Below are 21584 nucleotides of genomic sequence, written 5' to 3'. Positions count from 1 at the left end.
CAAAAATAACTTGATTTAAATTGACATAAATTTTGGGCTCAATTGTGATTGTAAGTGGAGGACTACCTGTAATGTGTTTATATCAGAGGTCTTCAAAGTTGGCAGCTTTAAGACTTGTGGACTTCAACTCCCAGAATTCTCCAGCCAGCATAGCATAGTCTTAAAGCTGCCAAGTCTGGGGACGCCTGGTTTATATGATGCTTAATGCTCCACCATAATATTAAGGTAAATACTTTTTGTTTTAAATAGTCAGAATAACTCTCTGAATTCTAAAAGGTTTGCTATTTTTAGTGTGGCAGGTGGTTCTCATTTAATGACATTCAGCAACCATTCAAACTTATGACAGTGCTTGAACAGTGGTAGTAACAACTGGTCCTCATATTTACAGTACATTCAGAAAGTATTCAGACCAACTTCACTTTTGACAATTTTGTTATGCTGCAGCCTGATTCTACAGTTGTTGAAATTCATTTTTTTCCTCATTAATCTACACTCAGTTCCCCAAAATGAAAAAGTGAAAACAGAATTTTAGAAATGTCTGTAAATTTATTTAATTTTTTTTAAAAAATCGCCACCCAACCTGACTGAGCTTGAGAGGATTTGTAAGGAAAAAGGGCAGAAAATCCCCCAATCCATTTGCGCAAAGCTTGTTGCATCATGCCCCAAAAAACCTGAGACTGTAATTACTGCCAAAGGTGCTTCAAGAAAGTACCGAGTGAAGGGTCTGAATACTTATGCCAATGTGATATTTCAGTTTTTTTTAAAAAAAAAATTTACAGACATTTCTAAAATTCTCTTTTCACTTTGTCATTATGGGATACTGAGTGCAGGTTAATGAGAAAAAAATGAATTTCAACAACTGTAGAATCAGGCTGCAGCTTAACAAAACTGACAAAAGTGAAGGAGCTCTGAATACTTTCTGAATGCACTGTACATACTGTACGGAGTATAAGACACACCTTTTCCCCCCCTAAAAGGGGGTGAAAATTTAGGTGTGTCTTATACACCAAATGTAGCCCTGCCCACCCACTGGCCCCCCCTCTTTGGCCCCTGCCTCCCAGCAGTTACTGTATTTTTTGGAGTATAAGACGCACCAGAGTATAAGACGCACCTACCTTTTTTGGTGAGGAAAAGAAGAAAAAGAAATCTCCCTCTGCCTCTGAGCAATTTTGCAGCAAACAGCAAACAGGCTGCTTTACTTTCAGTTTCATTTTCAGCATAGTTTGATTAGCACAAGGAAAAAAAATCTTCATCCAGAGGTTGTAGAAAAAATGGTTTTAAAAGTAAAAAAAAAAAAAAGTTGGCCACGCCCACTCAGTCATATTACCACCCCACCCACCCACCCCCCAAAGCCATCCCCACAAAACTGGTAGTAACAAATTTTACATTTCACTACTGGAGTGGAGGGTTACCGTTAGGAATGAAGACTAGGAGGCTGTACAAAAACCAAAGTTGGGCTTTGAGGAAGGAATTTTGAAGAGGAAAAAGGACTATTCTAGATCTTAAGGACTGGTAGCACCAGGCGAGATGTTCATAGTGACACTCTCCACTGTAATAAAATCTCTGCCTTTCATTCTAGCTGATTCTTCCCAGTTTGCTTTTTTTCTCTTTTTTTGGAACCAAACTAGTACCGATAGTCTTCAACTTATAACAGTTCATTTAGTGACTGTTCGAAGTTACAACGCCACTGAAAAGAATGATTTGTAGCCATTTTTCACACTTGCAACTGTTGCAGCATCCCCATGGTCGCATGATCAAAATTCAGATGCTTGGCAACTGACTCATATTTATGACGGTTGCAATGTACTGGAGTCATGTGATCAGCTTTTGTGGCCTTCTGACAAGCAAAGTCAATGGGGAAGCCAGATTCACTTAACAACCGTGTGACTAACACTTACAGTGATTCACTTAACAAGTCTGTCGAGAAAGGTCATAAAATGGGGCAAACTTCATTTAGAAACTGTCTCGCTTAGCAGCAGAAATGTTGGACTCAATTGAGATTGTAAGTCAAGGACTATATTTACATAGAAAGGACAATAGATGTGAAACACACACACCCGCCCCCCGTTCCTTTCTTTTTTTGATACTGGCTCTATTGCACACTACATGAAGCCAAGTTTTGTTTGCTAACTACAATGTTAACATTACTTGTAAGTTATAAACCATTGTTTATAATTCCCAAACTTGGCTTTATTCAACAGAGTAAACAGAAAGGCAAATTATATTTGGGTGATGCTAAATATTTTATTTCTTTTGAGATCATCGGGCATTGAAGTCAGCTTAGTATATTTTGTTAATACAGCTACTGGCTTCTTACAAATGAGAGAACAACTAGGAGGATGTTACTAGGGACAGGGCTTGCCACTCTGCTTGGCTGGGTACCTGGAAGTGAATAATATCAGCCCTTAAACCAGAGGTCTTCAAACTTGACAACTTTAAGACTTTTGGACTTCAACTCCCAGAATTCTCCAGCCAGCTATGGACCAGTGTCTACTGTAAGATAAAGAGAAGGGGGGCCCATCATGCAAGCAAATCTGTGTAGCAAGGAAGAAAAGTAGGCAGTTTCTGCATCAATTTGCACGTGGGAGAGAATCCAGGAATCAGAAGTTTAATTTTCATATCAGTATCTTACCTAACAATATGTCAATCTAATACTAGCCGATGCAAAGAAATACACTTTTGAAAAGCTGAGCTGACTGTCACTAACACATTAATAAAAACAGAGGGAGTGATACTAGCACTACTAGTAATTGTTAGTCTTATTTAAATGTATGTGCTGTGGACTCTTTCCAACTCAGGGCTGCTTACAACCTGAGGTCACTAAAGTACTTCTGAGGTAATGCTTTCAAGCCATGAATCTCCTTTCTTCTTATCTTTGCCCTACATTTCAAACTGCTAAATATAATACCTCACACTTCTCCCTCTTGTAGGACATCTTCTTCCCTTCTGTCCAATCGTAATAACCATTGCTACACACAAGGCAAAATGATCAAAGTGAGGGGGTGACCACCTGACGCTTAGCAAATGTTTCGTGCACCTGTGGAAAAGTCCCTGCCCAAATCTTCCTAATATAATTCATTGAGTTAATCAGCAAACCATATAAAAGATTTCATGGACTTTAATGAGTTTAAGAGGCCACTGGATAAAGTTCATTCCCAGCAGAAAGGCACGGAGCTTACCTACACAATGGGAAATGAGAATATTCATTGTGGAATCAAGCAATGGGGGGGAGAAAAAAATAGCTCTCAAAGGAAAGCATATAAAGTTGTAGGCAGTAAAGTTGGTATGTGGTACCAAGAGAAAAGTCCCAAAGTCAGCAATACAGTAACAGCAGTAGCCTTTCAACCTGGTGGTCTATTGATTAATTTTATTCAGGGAGCAACCTTGGGTCGCTTCTTCCCTCCCAACCTTTCCTATCATCTCACAACCTCCTGAAACAGAAGAAAACTGAAAGGTGATAGCAGGCCCAGGTTTATTTGGTAAGGTTTTGTTTATTCTGAGTTCAAGCTTGATTTATTGAGGAACATTGTGCTATGCATTTTTTTTTTCCAATTTCCTCATCAACAAAGGGTCACATAAAACGTTTTCACGACAGCTATTGTTTCTGTTCCTAAAGAAAAAAAATCACTTCAAAAATTGGTAGGTAAAAAGACATTTCTAGCTGACACCAACTAGAATTCATTTTTGAATATTTGCATAAACATCTCTCTTTAAAAAGAAACAATGCTGTCCTTTTTCCCATTTCCCCCTAAATTTATAAATATTTTTATTGGGCAAAAATATCTATGGATTTTTAATCATCCAAGTCATGGTTGTCCCAAGGATGCTTTTCAAAAAGCAACTGGATTTTTCTTGGGGTTTTTTTCCCCTGAAAACGTTTCGCTTCTCATCCGAGAAGCGGATTCTTCAATTCTGAAGTGAAGTGAAGTGAAACATTTTCAAGGAAAAAAAAACTAAGGAAGTCCAATAATCTTTTTAAAAAGCATCTTTGGGACTATTTTTATTGGGCCAAAATGTTTTATGACACAAGTGCAAGTTTTTAAGTTTCTAAGAACACTTCATCACAATATTCTGAAGTCTAATTTTAAAAAATGGTGAAGTGAAAGGAAAAAATATCTAATCTGTGTTAGGTAGTATTATCTGAAACTAAGAGAAAATTTTTAGGATGCAAACTGAGTCTCATTAGATGGAGAATGGTGTTACGCCACTTAAGGGTTCTACTAAAACTGTCAGAAAAGAAGAAAGAAATCAAATGTTTATAATGTCCCTATTTCTGGAAATATAATTTCTAGCTCCATAATTCTTCCCGGTGAAAATTCTAGAGATTGAGAGCCACTATTATCTGGTTTTTGTACTTACCAATAACTTTTTAAAAAATGTTATATAGATATGCTCTGCTTTGATATATTTCAGAAAACTATCAATTGTATAATTTCTATTGAAGACAGCAATTATTATTGAATGCATTATGATTTTTTCTTCTTCTTCAAAACATGTTTTTGATTAGTAGTTACTTCTTTTCTACTTTGTTTTTTGTATTTTTATTCTTATGTGGTTTAAATGTTATAATTTATGCAATAAATAAAATAAAATTATGTAATCTGTTGTTTTGATACTAGTTCCAAGTCACCACCCCGGGTTTTGAAAATGTTCCAATCCTTAAAAAAAGATTCTATTGGAATTCTAGTCACATAAGAATAACAACACCCCTTTGATTTAATTTTTTTTGCAAGTGGTGAAATGAATAAAATAGGAAATTGCGCAATAGGAACAATTAGTAAAATTATTTTCTATAGCTGACCAGTAGTCCCAGTCATCTTTTTCACCCCAAAATGAAATTTAAAAAAAACCCAAATCCTCTCCTACTTTCCTTTAGAAAGTCACAAATTCAGGTCAAGTCCTTATGTTTCAATTGCTGGATTTAATTCCAAATCTTTTCTCCAAGACAGGACATTTTGCAATCTTCTTAATACAGGGGAAAAAAAGAACTGGAAAAGAATGTAAAGTACGCAGCACTTCATTAATTTGAGGCATGCCAAAAAGGCAGCCTAAATAAAATAAAACAGCTGCAAGTTTAAAAATCCAAATAACAAAAACTGACAAATAACAAACAATTGTCTGTTCTTTACTCAAAGAATTGTAGTTTGCTGCTTCCAAAGCAACTATCGATTCCTGCCACAGTCTTTAACTTTTGGAAGCAATCATATAATTATTTCTCTGCCTGTGTTGTATTGGAATGCAAGCTTCTTAGGTTAATAAATTAGACTCCTGCTCTTGATTGGTTTCTGTTGCTTCCTACTTCACTTATTGTCCCTCTGCAGAGGTCCACTGGGATAGATCTTGTTCCACACCAACCTGCAGATGCAGGGCAAAGTCACTTCTTCTTTGTTTCTTTGCAAGCCACAACGTAGCGTTGAGCTACATTGAGTGGGGGAGAGTAGCCATCTGCATAGCTGGTATCTTCAAAGAGGACTGAGTAGTCATCTTGGGGCTGAGGCCAAGAGAGAAAATGGATTTAGTTACCTCTTACAGAGGGATGGCCATTCATTCATCCTCTCCACTAGATTATTAAGCAGCTTCCTTTTCTTCTCAGTCTTCTCCTTACCTCATCTGTCTCTATCTCCCTTCTTCCTGTTCTTTCCCACACTTTTCTGGCTATTTCCACATTTCAGTCCTGCAGCACTGAACTATCTTACTAAAAATTGCATCTTACTAATACAAACAAAAGCTTTCTTAGACCCTAATTATGAATGGATTGGGGAAATTTTCAGAGATGTTCCTGTTTTCCTGTATCCAGAGCTACAAAGAACATGGACTCTCATACATGACTTTGTAACAGTCATTTGCCAACTTCATCTCTTTCATCTCTCTCTCTCTCTCTCTCTCCATATCTATCTATCTATCTATCTATCTATCTATCTATCTATCTATCTATCGTGTTTTCCCGAAAATAAGACTGGTCTTTTTTTTTTGCCTCCAAAAGAGGCACCAGGTCTTATTTTCAGGAGATGTCTTCCACTGTCTCACCTTGCAGCGGCAACACCGTCGGCCCCGCCCAGCAGGAGCCCTTGTGGCTGACGGCCACTTCTTCTGTGGCCACTTGCTGCTGCTCGCGCACGTCGCCATCAGAGGCCTTCAGGCAAGGCCTTTATAGCCGAGAAACAAGCTCCGGATTGACACGCGCAGTGCCCCCAGCCTCTGTTTAGATGTCAGAGGCCTTCAAAGGCATCAATCCGGAGCTTGTTTCTCAGCTTCAAAGGCCTTTCCAGAAGGCCCCTGATGGTGAAATGGAAGCTGGGGATGATGCACACAAGCGGCAGAAAGCAGCCACAGAAGTGGGCCGGAAAGGCGAGGCAGGTGTCAGAGTGTCCGAGGCTTGGCTGCAACTGTCTGAAGGTAAGCAGCTCAACCCCCCCCATCCCCACTTGATTTTTACCTGTGCGCCTCACCCCGTGCAACCAGGTGCAACCCGAGTGGGCATGACCTTACCTAGCCATATTGGGTACACATGTAAAAATCAAGCTAGGGCTTATTTTCGGGAAAGGTCTTATCTGTCTTCTATCTATCTATCTCTTGAAGGTTATATCCCAAATTTCATAATTACCATAAAACACGTAATGCGTAACATGTAATGAAGTAGCAACTACAATTATATACCTCTGCATTCACAGATTTAATAATTATTTAATTTTATTTATTTAATATTTTTATTTATTTATTTATTTAATATTTATTTATTAATATTATTTAATTAATATTTAATTTAATTATTTAATAATTACAAAATAATAAAATATTTTTCCTTCCACACACTAGCAACTTAGCTACTTCACCATTATGCCTCAACACATTTACAATAATTGTTGTTGATCCAGAATGCAACATCTCCCATTGTTGCTTCTCAACTAATTATGATTTAGCTTCTTTTTTTTTTTCTTAGAAAGTTTGACTTTCAAATCTATTTCCTTTCTATCTGCACTTCTAATTTAAGACAGAGACGGATATTCCTGCTAAACCAGGAATATGATAACTAAGGGATAAAGCAATGTAACACTGATCAAGTGAAATTCCAGTGCTGAAGAAAACATCAAGGGTTTTGTATTTGGCAAAATGAGATGGTGAGAGAACAAATAAGTTCAGAGCAATTTTCTATAAAGAATTTTCAGAGGTAGTTGGTTTGGAGGACAAGGGGTTGCCACAAAGAAGAGAAAGTCAAGCTATTCTTCAAAGCACCTGAAGGCAGGACAAGAAGCAATTTATTGAGGAAAACTCCTACAGTCTCTTCCTTACCCGCTGAGGTGGAGCGTGGATAAGGGCTCGGTAGAAGCAGGTGGTTTGTGGGTACAAGGCCAGGACCAACTGGTCCTTCTGGAACAAGGCCTCGGGGTCTGTTTCAGGATTGGCCTTCCACTGAGGCAGAGGGATGATGCGACGTCGGCTCAAGGTATGACGCCTGTGGAAAAGCAGAAGTCAAGATGAGCAGATTTCTCACAAAAGCCCCATAATTCAGGGCCAAAATATGTGGGGGGAAGGGCTGAGGGACACAGGTGAATTTCAGGAAGCAGACTGGGGAACACTCAAGGCCAAAACATGCAACATTCTCTTCTGAACATTCTCCCATCAAAGATCAGGATAACCCCAACCTTGCTGGACTCTCACAAGGCCACAAAGACTTGATTATGTACTGGGGCCTGGGTCCCCAAGTGTGTTAAGGGCCCCATATCTATTGCAATAGTTTTACTTAACAGCTATATATATTTATTCTTGATTATTTAATGTTTTTTTGATGTAGGCCGCCCAGAGTCACTGATTGAGATAGGTGCCTACTGAAATTAATTAAATAAAATATACATACGTTTCATTTAATTATAAATATAATTAAGGTTAAATAAAGTGAATATGCATGCACTACTGACATATATTTAATTCTCCCCCTAATCACATTAGAAATTTTGAGAAGTATTTTGAAAATCTCTTTCAAAGCTTCTAGGTCCTGGGCCTGACAAGGCATACCTCTGCCTTTAATAATCCCTATAATCACTTACTCTTTTCCTTCTTCATCAATGTCATCCACCTCATATCTGAAGAAGAGAAAATGTTGAATGAGAGTTTGAAGAAATCCAAATGGAATGCCCCCAGAGAAAAAGTAACCAAGATGAATTCTCACACAACATGTCCATGAGATAGTTAAAAGGTCAAAACCCACCTTCCTTTGGTTCATTTATTTCTTCAGATTAGAGTGAGAAGTTAAAGCATGCTAGTAAAACTTTGCAACCTGCCAGAAAAATGTGGTTAATGCACCCTAGAAAGATAACCAATAATAACAATTACCAGCACAGAATCTTGTCTATTATTTGTGCAAATGTTAGCATGTGTCTCAATGAAGCTCTGCAGCTATTTCTGGTACTGCAGTGAAAGGAAAGAGACCTTCCTCAAAGTAGGTGTAACCTGCAGAATGGGTTAGTACTGACTTCTTTAACATTGTAATGATTTAGCACATAAGAATCTTATGTTAGCATGGGGAGACATGACTGATAGACCAAAGGCTATGACTAAGCAGGACTAACTAGCCACTCCCCTCATTAAAAAACAAAAACAAAAAACCCTTTGGAACCTAAATTTAGAGCCTCTGTTAGCAACATTTAGGTTAGGAAAATTGGGGTTCCTGACTAAAAAGGATCCCAGAAAACCAATGATTTTAAATTGTCAATCAACTTATTTTCTCTTTTCTGCCCTCTCCTATTCTCATCCTGTCTTAGGATCATTCCATTTCAACTTGAGAAAATGGTGGCAGTTGAAGGCTAAAGAAGAAAAGATCTGGGATGACATAGAAAACCTATACACGGTCTATGAAGGCCTTTTTTAAAAAAAGATGGTTTTCCCATGTCTTCAAAATCAATGCAACACATTTCTGACTTCTCAGACAAGAATCTCTTTTTGGACCCTTGCACCGATTCATATAATAGTTTAGGCTCAACAGGCATGAAGCACATAGAATAAAAAAACACACTTTATTGTCACTTTAAATATACACTGATCAGCATACATTAAAATGAAATTTTGTTGCATTCAGCTCTCAAAAGATAACCATTATGCATATACCCACAGTCACACACACGTATAATGCAAAGAAACGTCACAGTCCAGTTCAGATGTACACATATACATGGCAGAAACCTTCCCCGAATCTTACGAATTTAAAAGATGGATGACATAAGGGACAAAGCTGTTATAGAATCTGGTAGTCCTGCTAGAAATACTTTGAATCCTCTTGCCCAAGGGAAGCAACAGAAACAGACTGTAAAGTGGATATGTGGGGTCTCTAACAATGCTCTGAGCTCTAAGTGCACAGTGCTTATAAGCAGTATCCTGAATAATTGGAAGCGAGCTTCCTATAATCTTCTCAGTTGTCCTTACCACTTCTGTATGGACTTTCTAGCTGAGGCATTGTGGCCACCAAACCAAACAGTGATGCAGTTTGTTAAAACGCTCTCAAGCATGTTCCTGTAAAAAGTGGCCAGGACAAAAGGAGAAAGATGTGCTCTCCTCATCAGACGCAGGAAATGCAGACACTGGTTTGCAAGCTTCACTAAAGTAACGTATGAAGAAACCAAGTCAGATTGTTGATTATCTGCACCTCCAGATACTATTGAGCCACCTCCACAGCTATAGCCTTGATACAAAGTGGAGTATGATTATGCCATCTCTTTCTAAAATCAACAATGATCTCCTTTGTTTTGTTAACATTCAAAGCCAGGTTATTTTATTGCACCCATCAACCAAAACCTTCACCTCTTCCCTATAAGAATTTGCATTGTCATCCCAGATAAGACCCACCGTTGCCGTGTCATCCATACTTCACAATATGATTCATAGCAGACTTGGCACAGCAGTCATGAGTCATCTAGGTGAACAGTAACAGACTCAAAAGACACAACCCTGTGGGGAACCTGTACTTAAGGAGATGGAATTGGAAACTTTTCTTTCAACTTGCACGAACCGGGTCCTATCAATAAGGAAATCAAGTATCCATATACACCATGCGTGCACACACCCACACATACTGTAGTACTGCCAAATTTATTCTCTTTCAGGACAGACTGGTTTTGAATACACACATACACACCACACAACAATCTAATGCCAATCTAAACTTTGGGTGACTACCATATTTTTCGGACTATAAGACACACCAGCGTATAAGACACACCAGGATTTCGAAGAGGTAAGTAAGAAAAAAAGGGTTTTGCCCTCCCCGGCCCCCAGGAGCACTCTGGAGGCCTCCCAAACTCTCTGCGCCCCATTTTTCGTAAAAACAGGCCTGCTTTTGCAAAACAAAAACAAAAACGGGGCACACAGAGGGTTTGGGAGGCCTCCAGAGTGCTCCTGAAGGCTGGGGGAGGGCAAAAGCGCCCCCGTTTTTTGCAAAAATAGGACGAGCAGGGCGGGGCTTCGGGAGGCTAAAAATGGCTGTATTCGTTGTATAAGATGCACCAACATTTCCACCCTCTTTTGGGGGGGGGGGAGTGCATCTTATACTCCGAAAAATACGGTATATGGGCAAGCCCATTCAGCAACGTTTTTGGAAGTTGTTTTCCACTGTCTTTTTCTTGGACTGAGACAATGATGGCCTAAGGTGGCTTCTGTGCTCAAGGCAGGTGTGACACTCCTAATCCAGCACCTTAATCATTAGACCAAGATGGCCTTTACCTACCATATCTACATACTTCAAAATGACTGTTTCCAAGACAAACAACTACTGTTCTTAATTACCAAAACACTATCTATTAACGTAAAAACACTGTCTATTAAAGTAAAAAACAACAACCTGAAGACTCTCAATGCCACTATCCTAGTCCCACGAATACTTACTTGTTGGTGGCATGATTGTAGCTCACAGCCTCAGCCAAGATCCACTGTTCATCCCCATCAACAGCCTTGACACGAGCTGCCACTTTATCTCCTGGTTTGGCCACATAATCACTAGAGGCAGGGATGGCACCGCAAAGGGGAGGTGGCCTGCATAAAAAACCAGACAAACGGGTCTAATCCATGGCTGAAGAGGGACTTCAGGTGCTCAGAACCCCCCACACCTTCCCAGCAATTACTTTTCTCCAGGCTTCCCAATCCACAATGGAAGAGTCATGGCGCTCTGCTGGAGAAGAGTCATCAGCACTCCACGGCGCATGGTTTTGCGTGGCGGCTCGGAGTCATTGTAGAGGCCAGCAATCTTGGCAGCTGTGTGAAGAAAGAGGGAAGCAGACCAGAAAAGTTTGTAACTATCATTAGGGACAGAAGTGTCTCAACCAGTAGAAGACAACACAAATGAATGAATGAATAAATGAATGAAATAATTATCGCTCAATCAATCAATCAATCAATCAATCAATCAATCAATCAATCAAAGGCAAAACCAGATGGTTTAATCTTAGAAAACAGCACTTTTAATATTCCAAGGGAGTAAACTTTGCAGGCAGTCTCCCAGCTTTTAGATAAACCTGTCAATCTTATTCACTTCCATATCAAGAACACAGTAACTTTTTGCCCTAAAACAATATGAAAGAAGAGACGGGAGCACTGTGTAGGCAAACTTGAGGTCTTGAATGTAAGGAGAGATATAATCTAAATAAAAAGAAGAGCTGATGTTGCAAAGACTTTTCATTGCCTTGTCATAGGGAATTGCATGAATCAATACATCAAATTTCTCACTTTGTTTACATATTGAACACTCCAGGCAAATATCAGCTTACGGCAGTGAATTTCTTGTAAATTTACTTCAGAAAAGTGTTTGGTCCTATCCCTACCCTTCCGAGGTAGGTAAAATGAAAGCCCTACTAAGCAGGTATATACAAAAGTATGAAGGCTATTGCTTAACACATTGTAAGCCGCCCTGAGTCTCCGGAGAAGGGCGGCATATAAATCAAACCAATAAATAAATAAATAAACAAATTGAGCATCATTCCCCAACTTATTCAGGATCTGTTTGGGTTTACGTGCTATGCTGCACATAGTTTGTTAAATATGGCCCAATAGTTTGGTTTGCCATGAATCAGCTTGTTCCTCAAATATACTTAAAGACTAGATTTAGATTCTAAATAGATTTAGAATGATTTTTTTTTTAACCCAGCAACAGAAGCCAATTAGCCTCATCAAAGTAACACTTCATCTTTTCCCAATTTTTCTACCTATTTCTTGGAAGCAGCAAAGAATTCTTATTCAATTTCTTTCTGGAACAAGCAGATTAGGATTACCAGAACTGGACTGCAAAAATATAGATAACCACTAAATGGCAGCAAGGCATTGAAGTATTACACTGTATATTTATTTGCTACCTTCTGATGACTAAATGTTTGCAATCCAGATCTGAAATAGAAATAGAATAGAAATAGAATAAGAGTTGGAAGGGACCTTGGAGGTCTTCTAGTCCAACCCCCTGCACAGGCAGGAAACCCTACACCACTTCAGACAAATGGTTATCCAACATCTTTTTAAAAATTTCCAGTGTTGGACCATTCACAATTTCTGCAGGCAATCTGAAACATTAGACTTGAGTACAGGTTGTCCTTGACTTATGACCATTTGTTGAGTGACTAAAATTTCGATGGTGCTTAATAAATGGTGGTTATGACTGGTTCTCAAAGTTCCATCCATCCCAGCACCCTTGCAATCATATGATTTTAATCTGGGCATTTAGCAACCAGCTCATTCTTGAAATTGGTTGTTGTGCTCTGCAAGCCCTGATTGCAATTTGTTGGCTTCCCCATCAATGGGGAAGCCAGCAAGGAAGGTTGCAAGTCCCTGGGATAATTCTCTCCCACCCACACCATTTCTCCTAGCCCATCTGCTCTTGTTCCACACTGGCCACTCCACATACTGGCATCCCTGCACATCCCCCTAAGCTTCACCTCCCTCACACACTCTCCCTCTTATCTACTTGCCTGTTTGCAAACCGCCTAGGCCTTGCAACTCCCAACTGGCTTCCCCAACGACTTCAATTGTGGGAAGCCAACTGGAAGTTGCGAGGATGTGATGGTAATGGTGATGAATAGCGTATGGCTAATACAATAGCCAGGAGACCACAATTGTATTACAGAATACTAGTTTGGCTTGCCAAGGTACCAGTCCGCTTATAGGAAATGCTTGGGCACTTCCCAAGGTCCACCAGAGGAGGGCAAGCTGGCTTCACACTAGAAAGACGAATGGCTTTTCCTGCAGCTTCACCCAAGGCCTTCTTCTCTTCCCAGAGCTGCTTCATATGCAGCCACTGCAACAGGGAAGGTTCACACCATAAGAACTGCCTGCCTGCACAGAGCACCAGTTTGTGTCTCCCCCCCCTCCGAAGTGGTACCTATCTAACTACTTGCATAGAACATGCTTTCAAACTATTAGATGGACAGAAGCTGAGGCGAGTGACAGGAACTCACCCTGCCACGCAATGCTAGGGTTCAAACCACCAGAACTGAGAACCGTCTCCAGCATCATTAAGCCACTGCGCCTCCTTGTTGCTAGGATGTCCTTGCATAACAACTGCTGCAATTCAGTTAATGGACATTGGAATTGTAAGGATTGTTGTCACTAAGCAATGCAGTCACGATTTATGACTGCATCGCTTAGCAACAGAAATTTTGATCCCAGTTGCTATCGTACTTGAAGACTATCTTTATTAATGGAAGACAAGTCCACACAAAAAATGCAAAAAAAACCTTTTTTTAGGCTGCTTGAATAATTAAAACTTTTTAAATCTTGGGATAGCACCCAATATTTTTGCAACAGCTCAAGCATCCCATTTGCTCTTCCTTATTCAGAGCTTTTCATCACTCACCAATTCGCCGTTCTTCCAGAAGAGATTTTATCTCAGCAATCTTGTCCAAGTCCTTGCGCAGGATGCTGGGTAAAGAGGGCAAAGAAGCAACATGAAAAGGAGTCTCTTTCTCTCCTCAGAAGCATTCAATTGAGATATACTCACTTGCATTCAGCTTCTGCATCAGCCTTAGCTGTTGTATAAAGGCCACGTAATTTCGTCCGATAATATGGAGAGACTAGACAGAAGAAACACAGGCAGGTAATATTGAGGTCCCATAAAAATCTAATTATCTATTGTTCTAAGCCAAGTCCCAAAGGTGCGTTTTCAGGAGGCAACTGGACTTTCTTGTTTTTCTTTGAAAACATTTCACTTCTCATCCAAGAAGCTTCTTCTACTCTAACTGGATGGTGGGAATGGAAGGATTTATTTTCAAGGACTCTCTAGAAGAATGCAAATGACCAGCTGTCAGCAAGGAATATAAATCCTTCCATTTCCTACCATCCATTCAGTGTTGAAGAAGCTTCTTGGATGAGAAGCAAAACGTCTTCAAAAAAAACAAACAAGGAAGTCCAATTGCCTCCTGAAAAAGCACCTTTGGGGCAACCATGACCTGGATGACTGAGAATCTCCACAGATGTTCTAAGCCAAAGTTTGTTTTGTCAAGTTTGTCTGAATATATTAAAACTGAATTAACACAACACTGTGAGCCATAATCTAAAGTTTAGAAGTGACAAGTCAGGCTCACCTAACACATTAAGCTAAAATCAAATATACCATATATTCTACATATATCAGGCAAAATTCTATTTTGACTAAGAGTATCTTGTACAGACTCTTTCATAGATTACTGCCTTGTCATGGCGAAGGGGTTTGTGTAGCTCAATGAAGCTATGAGCTATGCCGTGCAGGGCCACCAAGACAGACAGGTGATAGCAGAGAGCTCTGACAAAACATGACCCACTTGAGAAGGAAATGGCAACTCACTCCAGTTTCTTTGCTATGAAAACCCCATGGACAGTACTAAAAGGAAAAAAGGTATGACACTGGAAGATGAGCCCCTCAGGGCGGAAGGTGTCCAATATGCTATTGGGAAAGAGCAGAGGGCTAATACTAGTAGCGCCAGAAAGAGTGATGCGACTGGGCCAAAGCCAAAAGGACACTCAGCTGTGGATGCATCTGGTGGTGAAAGGAAAGTCCGATGCTGTAAAGATTTATTCCCCATAGGAATCTGAAATGTAAGATCCATGAATCAAGGCAAGCTGGACATGGTCAAACAAGAGATGAAAAGACTGAACATCGACATCTTAGGAATCAGCAAACTAAAATGGACAGGAATGGGTGAATTTAATTCAGATGACCATCAGGTATACTACTGCGGACAAGAATCCCTCAGAAGAAATGGAGTAGCCTTCATAGTCAATAAAAGAGTAGGAAAAGCAATACTGGGATATGATCCCCAAAATGACAGAATGATCTCAGTTCGAATCCAAGGCAAACCATTCAATATCACAGTAGTCCAAGTCTATGCTGCAACCACTGGTGCTGAAGAGGATGAAATTGACCGGTTCTATAAAGCCCTAGAGCACCTTATAGAATTAACGCCAAAAAATGATGTCCTTATCATCATGGGGAATTGGAATGCTAAAGTAGGAAGCCAAAAGATAACCGGAATAACAGGCAAGTTTGGCTTAGGAGTACAAAATGAAGCAGGGCAGAGGCTGGCAAAATTTTGTCAAGAGAATACGATGGTCATAGCAAACACTCTTTTCCAAGAACCCAAGAGACGACTCTACACATGGACATCACCAGACAGTCAACACAGAAATCAGATTGACTATGTGCTCTGCAGCCAAAGATGGAGAAGCTTTATACAGTCAGTAAAAACAAGACCGGGAGCTGACTGTGGCTCAGATCATGAGCTTCTCGTTGCAAAATATAGGCTTAAATTAAAGAAAGTAGGGAAAAGCACTAGGCCACTCAGGTATGAACTAAATCATATCCATGATTAATATACAGTAGAGGTGACAAATAGATTTAAGGAATTAGATCTGATAGACAGAGTACCTGAAGAACTAGGGATGGAGGTTCGCAACATTGTACAAGAGGTAGCAATTAAAACCATTCCAAAGAAAAAGAAATGCAAGAAAGAAAAATGGCTGTCTGAGGAAGCTTTGCAAATAGCTGAGGAAAGAAGGGAAGCAAAAGGCAAGGGAGAAAATTGAATGCAGAATTCCAGAGAATACTTAGAAGAGATAAGGATGCCTTCTTAAATGAACAGTGCAAAGAAATAGAAGAAAACAATAGAATAGGGAGGACCAGAGATCTCTTCAAGAAAATTGGAGATATGAAGGGAACATTTTATGCAAAGATGGGCATGACAAAGGACCAAAATGGCAGGGACCTAACAGAGGCAAAAGAGATCAAGAAGAGGTGGCAAAATTACACAGAACCATACAAGAACGAACTTAACATCCCTGATAACCATGATGAGGTGGCCACTGACCTCGAGCCAGACATTCTAGAATGTGAAGTTCAAATGGTCCTTAGGAAGTCTGAGCAACAACAAAGCTAGTGGAGGTGACAGTATTCCAGCTGAGCTATTCAAAATCTTAAAAGATGATGCAGTAAAAGTGCTAAACTCAATTTGTCAGCAAATTTGGAAAACTCAACAGTGGCCACAGGATTGGAAAAGGTCTGTTTACATTCCAATTCCAAAGAAAGGCAATGCCAAAGAATGTTCAAACTATCGCACCATTGCACTCATTTCACATGTTAGTAAGGTTATGCTTAAAATCCTACAAGCTAGGCTCCAGCAGTATGTGGATTGAAAACTACCAGAAGTACAGGCAGGATTTCGAAGAGGCAGAGAAACTAGAGATCAAATTGCCAACATAGGCTGGATCATGGAGAAAGCTAGGGAATTCCAGAAAAACATCTACTTTTGCTTCATTGACTATGCTAAAGCCTTTGACTGTGTGGATCACAACAAATTGTGGCAAGTTCTTAAAGAGATGGGAGTACCAGACCATCTTATTTGTCTCTTAAGAAACCTATATGCGGGTCAAGAAGCAACAGTGAGAACTGTGACACGGAACCACTGATTGGTTCCAAATTGGGAAAGGAGTCCAGCAAGGCTGTATACTGTTGCCCTGCCTATTTAACTTATATGCAGAGCACATCATGAGAAAGGCGGGGCTAGATGAATCAAAAGTTGGAATTAAGATTGCTGGGAGAAATATCAACAACCTCAGATATAATAAATAAAATAAAATAAATAACTTTATTGTCACTGTACATGTATACACAGTATACCCATACAACGAAATTCACTTAACAGCCATTTTATTTTATTTATTAGATATGCAAATGATGCCACTTTAATGGCAGAAAGTGAAGAAGAACTAAAGAGCCTCTTGATGCGGGTGAAGAAGGAGAATGCAAAAGTTGGCTTGAAAGTCAACATTAAGAAAACTAAGATCATGACATCTGGCCCTCTCAATTCCTGGCAAATAGATGGGGAAGAAATGGAGGTAGTGACAGATTTTATTTTCCTAGGCTCCAAGATCACTGCAGATGGGACTACAGCCAAAAAATTAAAAGGCACTTGCTCCTGGGGAGGAAAGCTATGGTAAATCGAGACAGCATACTAAAAAGCAGAGACATCACCCTGCCAACAAAAGTGTCTTTAGTCAAGGCTATGGTTTTCCCAGTTGCAATGTATGGCTGTGAAAGTTGGACCATAAGAAAAGCTGAGCGCCAAAGAATTGAGGCCTTTGAACTATGGTGCTGGAGAAGACTCCTGTGAGTCCCTTGGACTGCAAGGCGATCAAACCAGTCAATCCTAGAGGAGATCCACCCTGAGTGCTCTTTAGAAGGCCAGGTCCTGAAGATGAAACTCAAAAACTTTGGCCACCTAATGAGAAGGAAGGACTCCCTGGAGAAGTGCCTAATGCTGGGAAAAATTGAGGGCAAAAGAAGAACGGGACGACAAAGAACAAGGTGGCTGGATGGAGTCACTGAAACAGTAGGCGTGAGATTAAATGGACTTCAGAGGATGGTAGAGGACAGGAAGGCCTGGAGGAACGTTGTCCATGGGATCGCGATGGGTTGGACACGACTTCGCAACTAACAACATCATCATCTCATATAGAAGACATGGGAAAGATCTAAAGCCTAAAGAATATAATAGAAAATAAGATCATTTGTTCTGATATGTAACAACAGCCCAACAAGTTTAATTTTCTACAATGCTCAGCAAGTCATGGGAAGCCCATTCATTAGCTAGATGACGTACTCTATATTATACATAATTCTGTATATATTCAATTTGCTGTCTGTTTATCCTTTTTTAATAATTTAAAAAGCACCATTTTATTACTCAGTGCAGGGTCGAGAGGGCCCTAAGTGTGGTGTGGGTAGGGAAAAACAACAATACATTTTAAAACTAGGTTTAAAATGTATTTATTTGTTTCCATTTCTATATATATATATATATTTCAATGACATAATCATTCATTATTCATTACTGAAAGCATATTATTGTTTCAATCTGCAAAATGGACCGTATTATTTCATTCTCAAAATACACTTTGCAAATTGGTCTCTTGTGAGATAGAATTCAGGAAGAATGAGCAGCCCTAAGGACCATCTACTGCAAATTAATTTAATATGCACAAGCAATTGGCCAGAACATTTTCCAATTCAAGATTTTCTAGAAAACGCTCACCCATTTTCCTCTAAGAGGAAAACTTTAGCTCCAAACCTTTTCCAACTCCAGAGTATTCTTTCTGCAGTCACTAAATTGTTTAATTTCTCTGTTGCCTGTTGCCTTTTAGATGCAGCAAAGAATGACTCCCACTGCCTACAAGCTTCAGAACCTCCATGGCCATTGCTACTCTTAGCAGTTGTTAAAGAGTAATGGTAGTTGAATAAACTGGCTCAACTGACTCTCTCTAGCACCTGGGGAATACAACAGACTCAAAATGTTGCATCACAAAGGATTTCTAGGGAAAGTGTTATAAGGGTTGGCATTTTCCACTCACTCTTGTTCTCTGTCTGCATCCGTTCATGTGTTTTCTGGATATTCACAAGATTATGTTCACTTCTTGATCGTTCCTCCTAGCAACAAAAAGAGTTTCTGGTTAATTATTTGGACAAAGTGATTTTTATTTTAGCACACAGGGTGTATTCCTTGGCTTGAAGTTATCCCACCACACCAGTTTCATGCTTTCCCCTCCTCATTATTATATAGACACTTTGGTGCGTTACTAAAACAAGATGTGGGCCCAAATGAAAAGATACCCTCCCTTTCTAAAAATGCAAAAGGGAAGACTTCTCCTTTCCACATCATTGGCTATGATAAGCTAAGTAAGCTCGTGTTACATACAGCCTTAATATTGGGGCGTGTGTGTGTGTGAGATCACATTACCTGGGTCTGTTTGATAAGCTGGTGCAGTTCTCCTAGGAGCTCAGCAATTCTGGAATCAGCTGATACCAAAGCCATGTTGCTGAAGGAAATGTAAAATGGGAGAAAGGAACTTCTCTCAAATCAATTGTCATTATAACATTTTGGAAAGACTACATTGCTAAATCTTAAAACATTAATAAAGGAATACAGCACTTTCAGTCTCAAAGGTGCTTTTTCAAAAGGTCATTGGAAAAAAACAGTCCAATTACCTTTTGAAAAGGCAACTTTGAGACAAAATGACCTGGATGACTGAGAATCTCTCCACAGACAAGTACTTTTAGCATATCCTACATTTGGTGCAAATAAGTTTTCATAATGTAGAACAGAATAGAAGAATAGAATAGAATAGAATAGAATAGAATAGAATAGAATAGAATAGAATAGAATAGAATAGAATAGAATAGAATAGAATTCTTTATTGGCCAAGTGAGATTGGACACACAAGGAATTTGTCTTGGTGATAGTGTTTTCCTGTATCATGGGAAGAACTAACTTTAATCTGGAAATTAGCGAAGATTTTGCTTATAAAACAACTCTGTGTTTATTAAAGTCCATCTAGTAAGTATGGACTTTAAGAAACATGAAATACAAAGAAACAAATGAATAAAGTATGTCTAGAAACCTTGGGAAAGTTTTCATCTATTTTTATTAGATAAAGTAGCCTGGGGACCAGCTTCATCTTGTATTCCTGTGTTTATATTTGCAGAATAAACTGTATTAAATGTACTTATTTTCTGAATATTCAGCAGATATGAGGTGCATATTTTATTTTAAAAGCAGAATTCGCTAGTTTAAATTGACCGTTTTAATTTCTGTATGTTTTTAGTTGCATTCAACTTCACCCTGAGAGATGTTGTCTCCTTGGCATGAACAAAGTTGAACTTTAACATCCTTATTAAACAAGCATCCCATCATGGCTGACCTAAGAGCTCTGGAAGCAGATTTACACCCCAACAGACAGAAAAGGCATAAATACACATATGACTTCCAACTATCATTTGCAAATCCAGCATGCACGTTTACAGAGTAAGATGCATTCAGACAACTGCAATTTATACACTTGCTGTCAAAAACATTGTACACTTTCACTGAACAATATGACCTTACATTTCTTACATCCGAAGAAAACAGGAGAATCTGCCATCTCTTTCAAGATACAGTACGGATTCTCATGATGTGTTGGTTGAAAGAAGGGACATCACTATATACAGGTAGTCCTCAAGTTACGACCACCACAATCGAGTCCAAAATTTATGTTGCTAGGTGAAACATTTGTTAAGTGAGTTTGCCCCATTTTACGACCCTTTTTTTTTGGCCACAGTTATTAAGCGAATCATTGCTTATGTTAAGTTAGTAACATGGTTGTTAAGTGAATCTGGATTCCCCGTTGACTTTGACTTGTCAGAAGCTTGCAAAAGTGGATCCGATGACCTGGGACACTGCAACTGTCCTAAATATGAGTCAGTTGCCAAGCATGACTTTTGATCACGTGACCATGGGGGGGGTCCTGCATGGTGTGAAAAGTGGTCATAAGTCACTTTTTTCAGTTGGCTGTCACTTTGAGCGGTTACTAAATGAACTGTTGCAAGTCGAGGACTCCCTGTATTGCAATGATCGACCACATAACGCCGCAGCATAGAATAAATCCTCAACATGCAAAGGAAACCAGTAGGGGGCGACACGGTACAATTATAATCAGTGCAATTAATAAACTTCTTCACCCCTTTATTCCAGTAAATTCCCATTACCGCGACAAACACTTGACCCCCCTACCGTTTAAAAGTCCGTGCAGAATAACTCTCGACGCAGGCTCGCTAAACGATAAATAGATAGATAGATAGATAGATAGATAAATAAATAAATAAAGGCGGCATGCGCGCCTAAAAATGACGCAGAAACCGCGCACGGTGAACTTCCTACAGCTAGGCGACTAGCGCGTGCGCACTGAGCGGTGGGAAGTTAACGCACGCGCAATCCGCGGAATCAATTTCCCGTTTCACGGGCTCTATTTTTGCGCATGCGTCTATAGACTTCGCCGCCCCCCCCCCAAAAACAAACGAAACCACCACACACAAAAAAAAATGGTTCTAAAAAAAAACAAAACCGTTCTATCCATTTCTGTGTTGTTTTTCCCAATCTTTTTTTTTTTTTTAACAGAATGCGGAACATGGTCATGAGGAACAAGATATAGCCAAGTGGACCTCCACAGCGGGACAATGAATTAAAAATCCACCAAAAAGCGGGAATTTGATTGTGAAATAATTTATTATTTCCGAAAGTTAACTACCATTGCAAGAAGCCTCCTGGGAATTG

At 39.5% G+C, this 21584-nt stretch overlaps 1 protein-coding gene across 1 annotated transcript; it reads right to left on the bottom strand.

The window, feature by feature from the left end:
- Window positions 1–4901: 4901 nt before the first annotated feature.
- On the bottom strand, window positions 4902–21241 carry SGF29 (SAGA complex associated factor 29). The gene is made up of 10 exons (XM_034423409.2): window positions 21045–21241; window positions 19233–19311; window positions 18847–18922; window positions 13967–14039; window positions 13823–13887; window positions 11109–11238; window positions 10873–11019; window positions 8046–8081; window positions 7291–7453; window positions 4902–5491 (listed from the first exon to the last, which is right to left on the bottom strand). The coding sequence occupies exons 2-10, from the start codon at window positions 19305–19307 to the stop codon at window positions 5375–5377; spliced, it is 882 nt and encodes a 293-aa protein (XP_034279300.1). The 5' UTR covers window positions 19308–19311; window positions 21045–21241; the 3' UTR covers window positions 4902–5374.
- Window positions 21242–21584: the final 343 nt, after the last annotated feature.

Source organism: Pantherophis guttatus, chromosome 4, assembly GCF_059756535.1.
Source record: "Pantherophis guttatus breed Tessera chromosome 4, ASM5975653v1, whole genome shotgun sequence".
Classification (NCBI taxonomy): domain Eukaryota; kingdom Metazoa; phylum Chordata; class Lepidosauria; order Squamata; family Colubridae; genus Pantherophis; species Pantherophis guttatus.
This window is presented reverse-complemented; position numbering and strand designations above follow the sequence as displayed.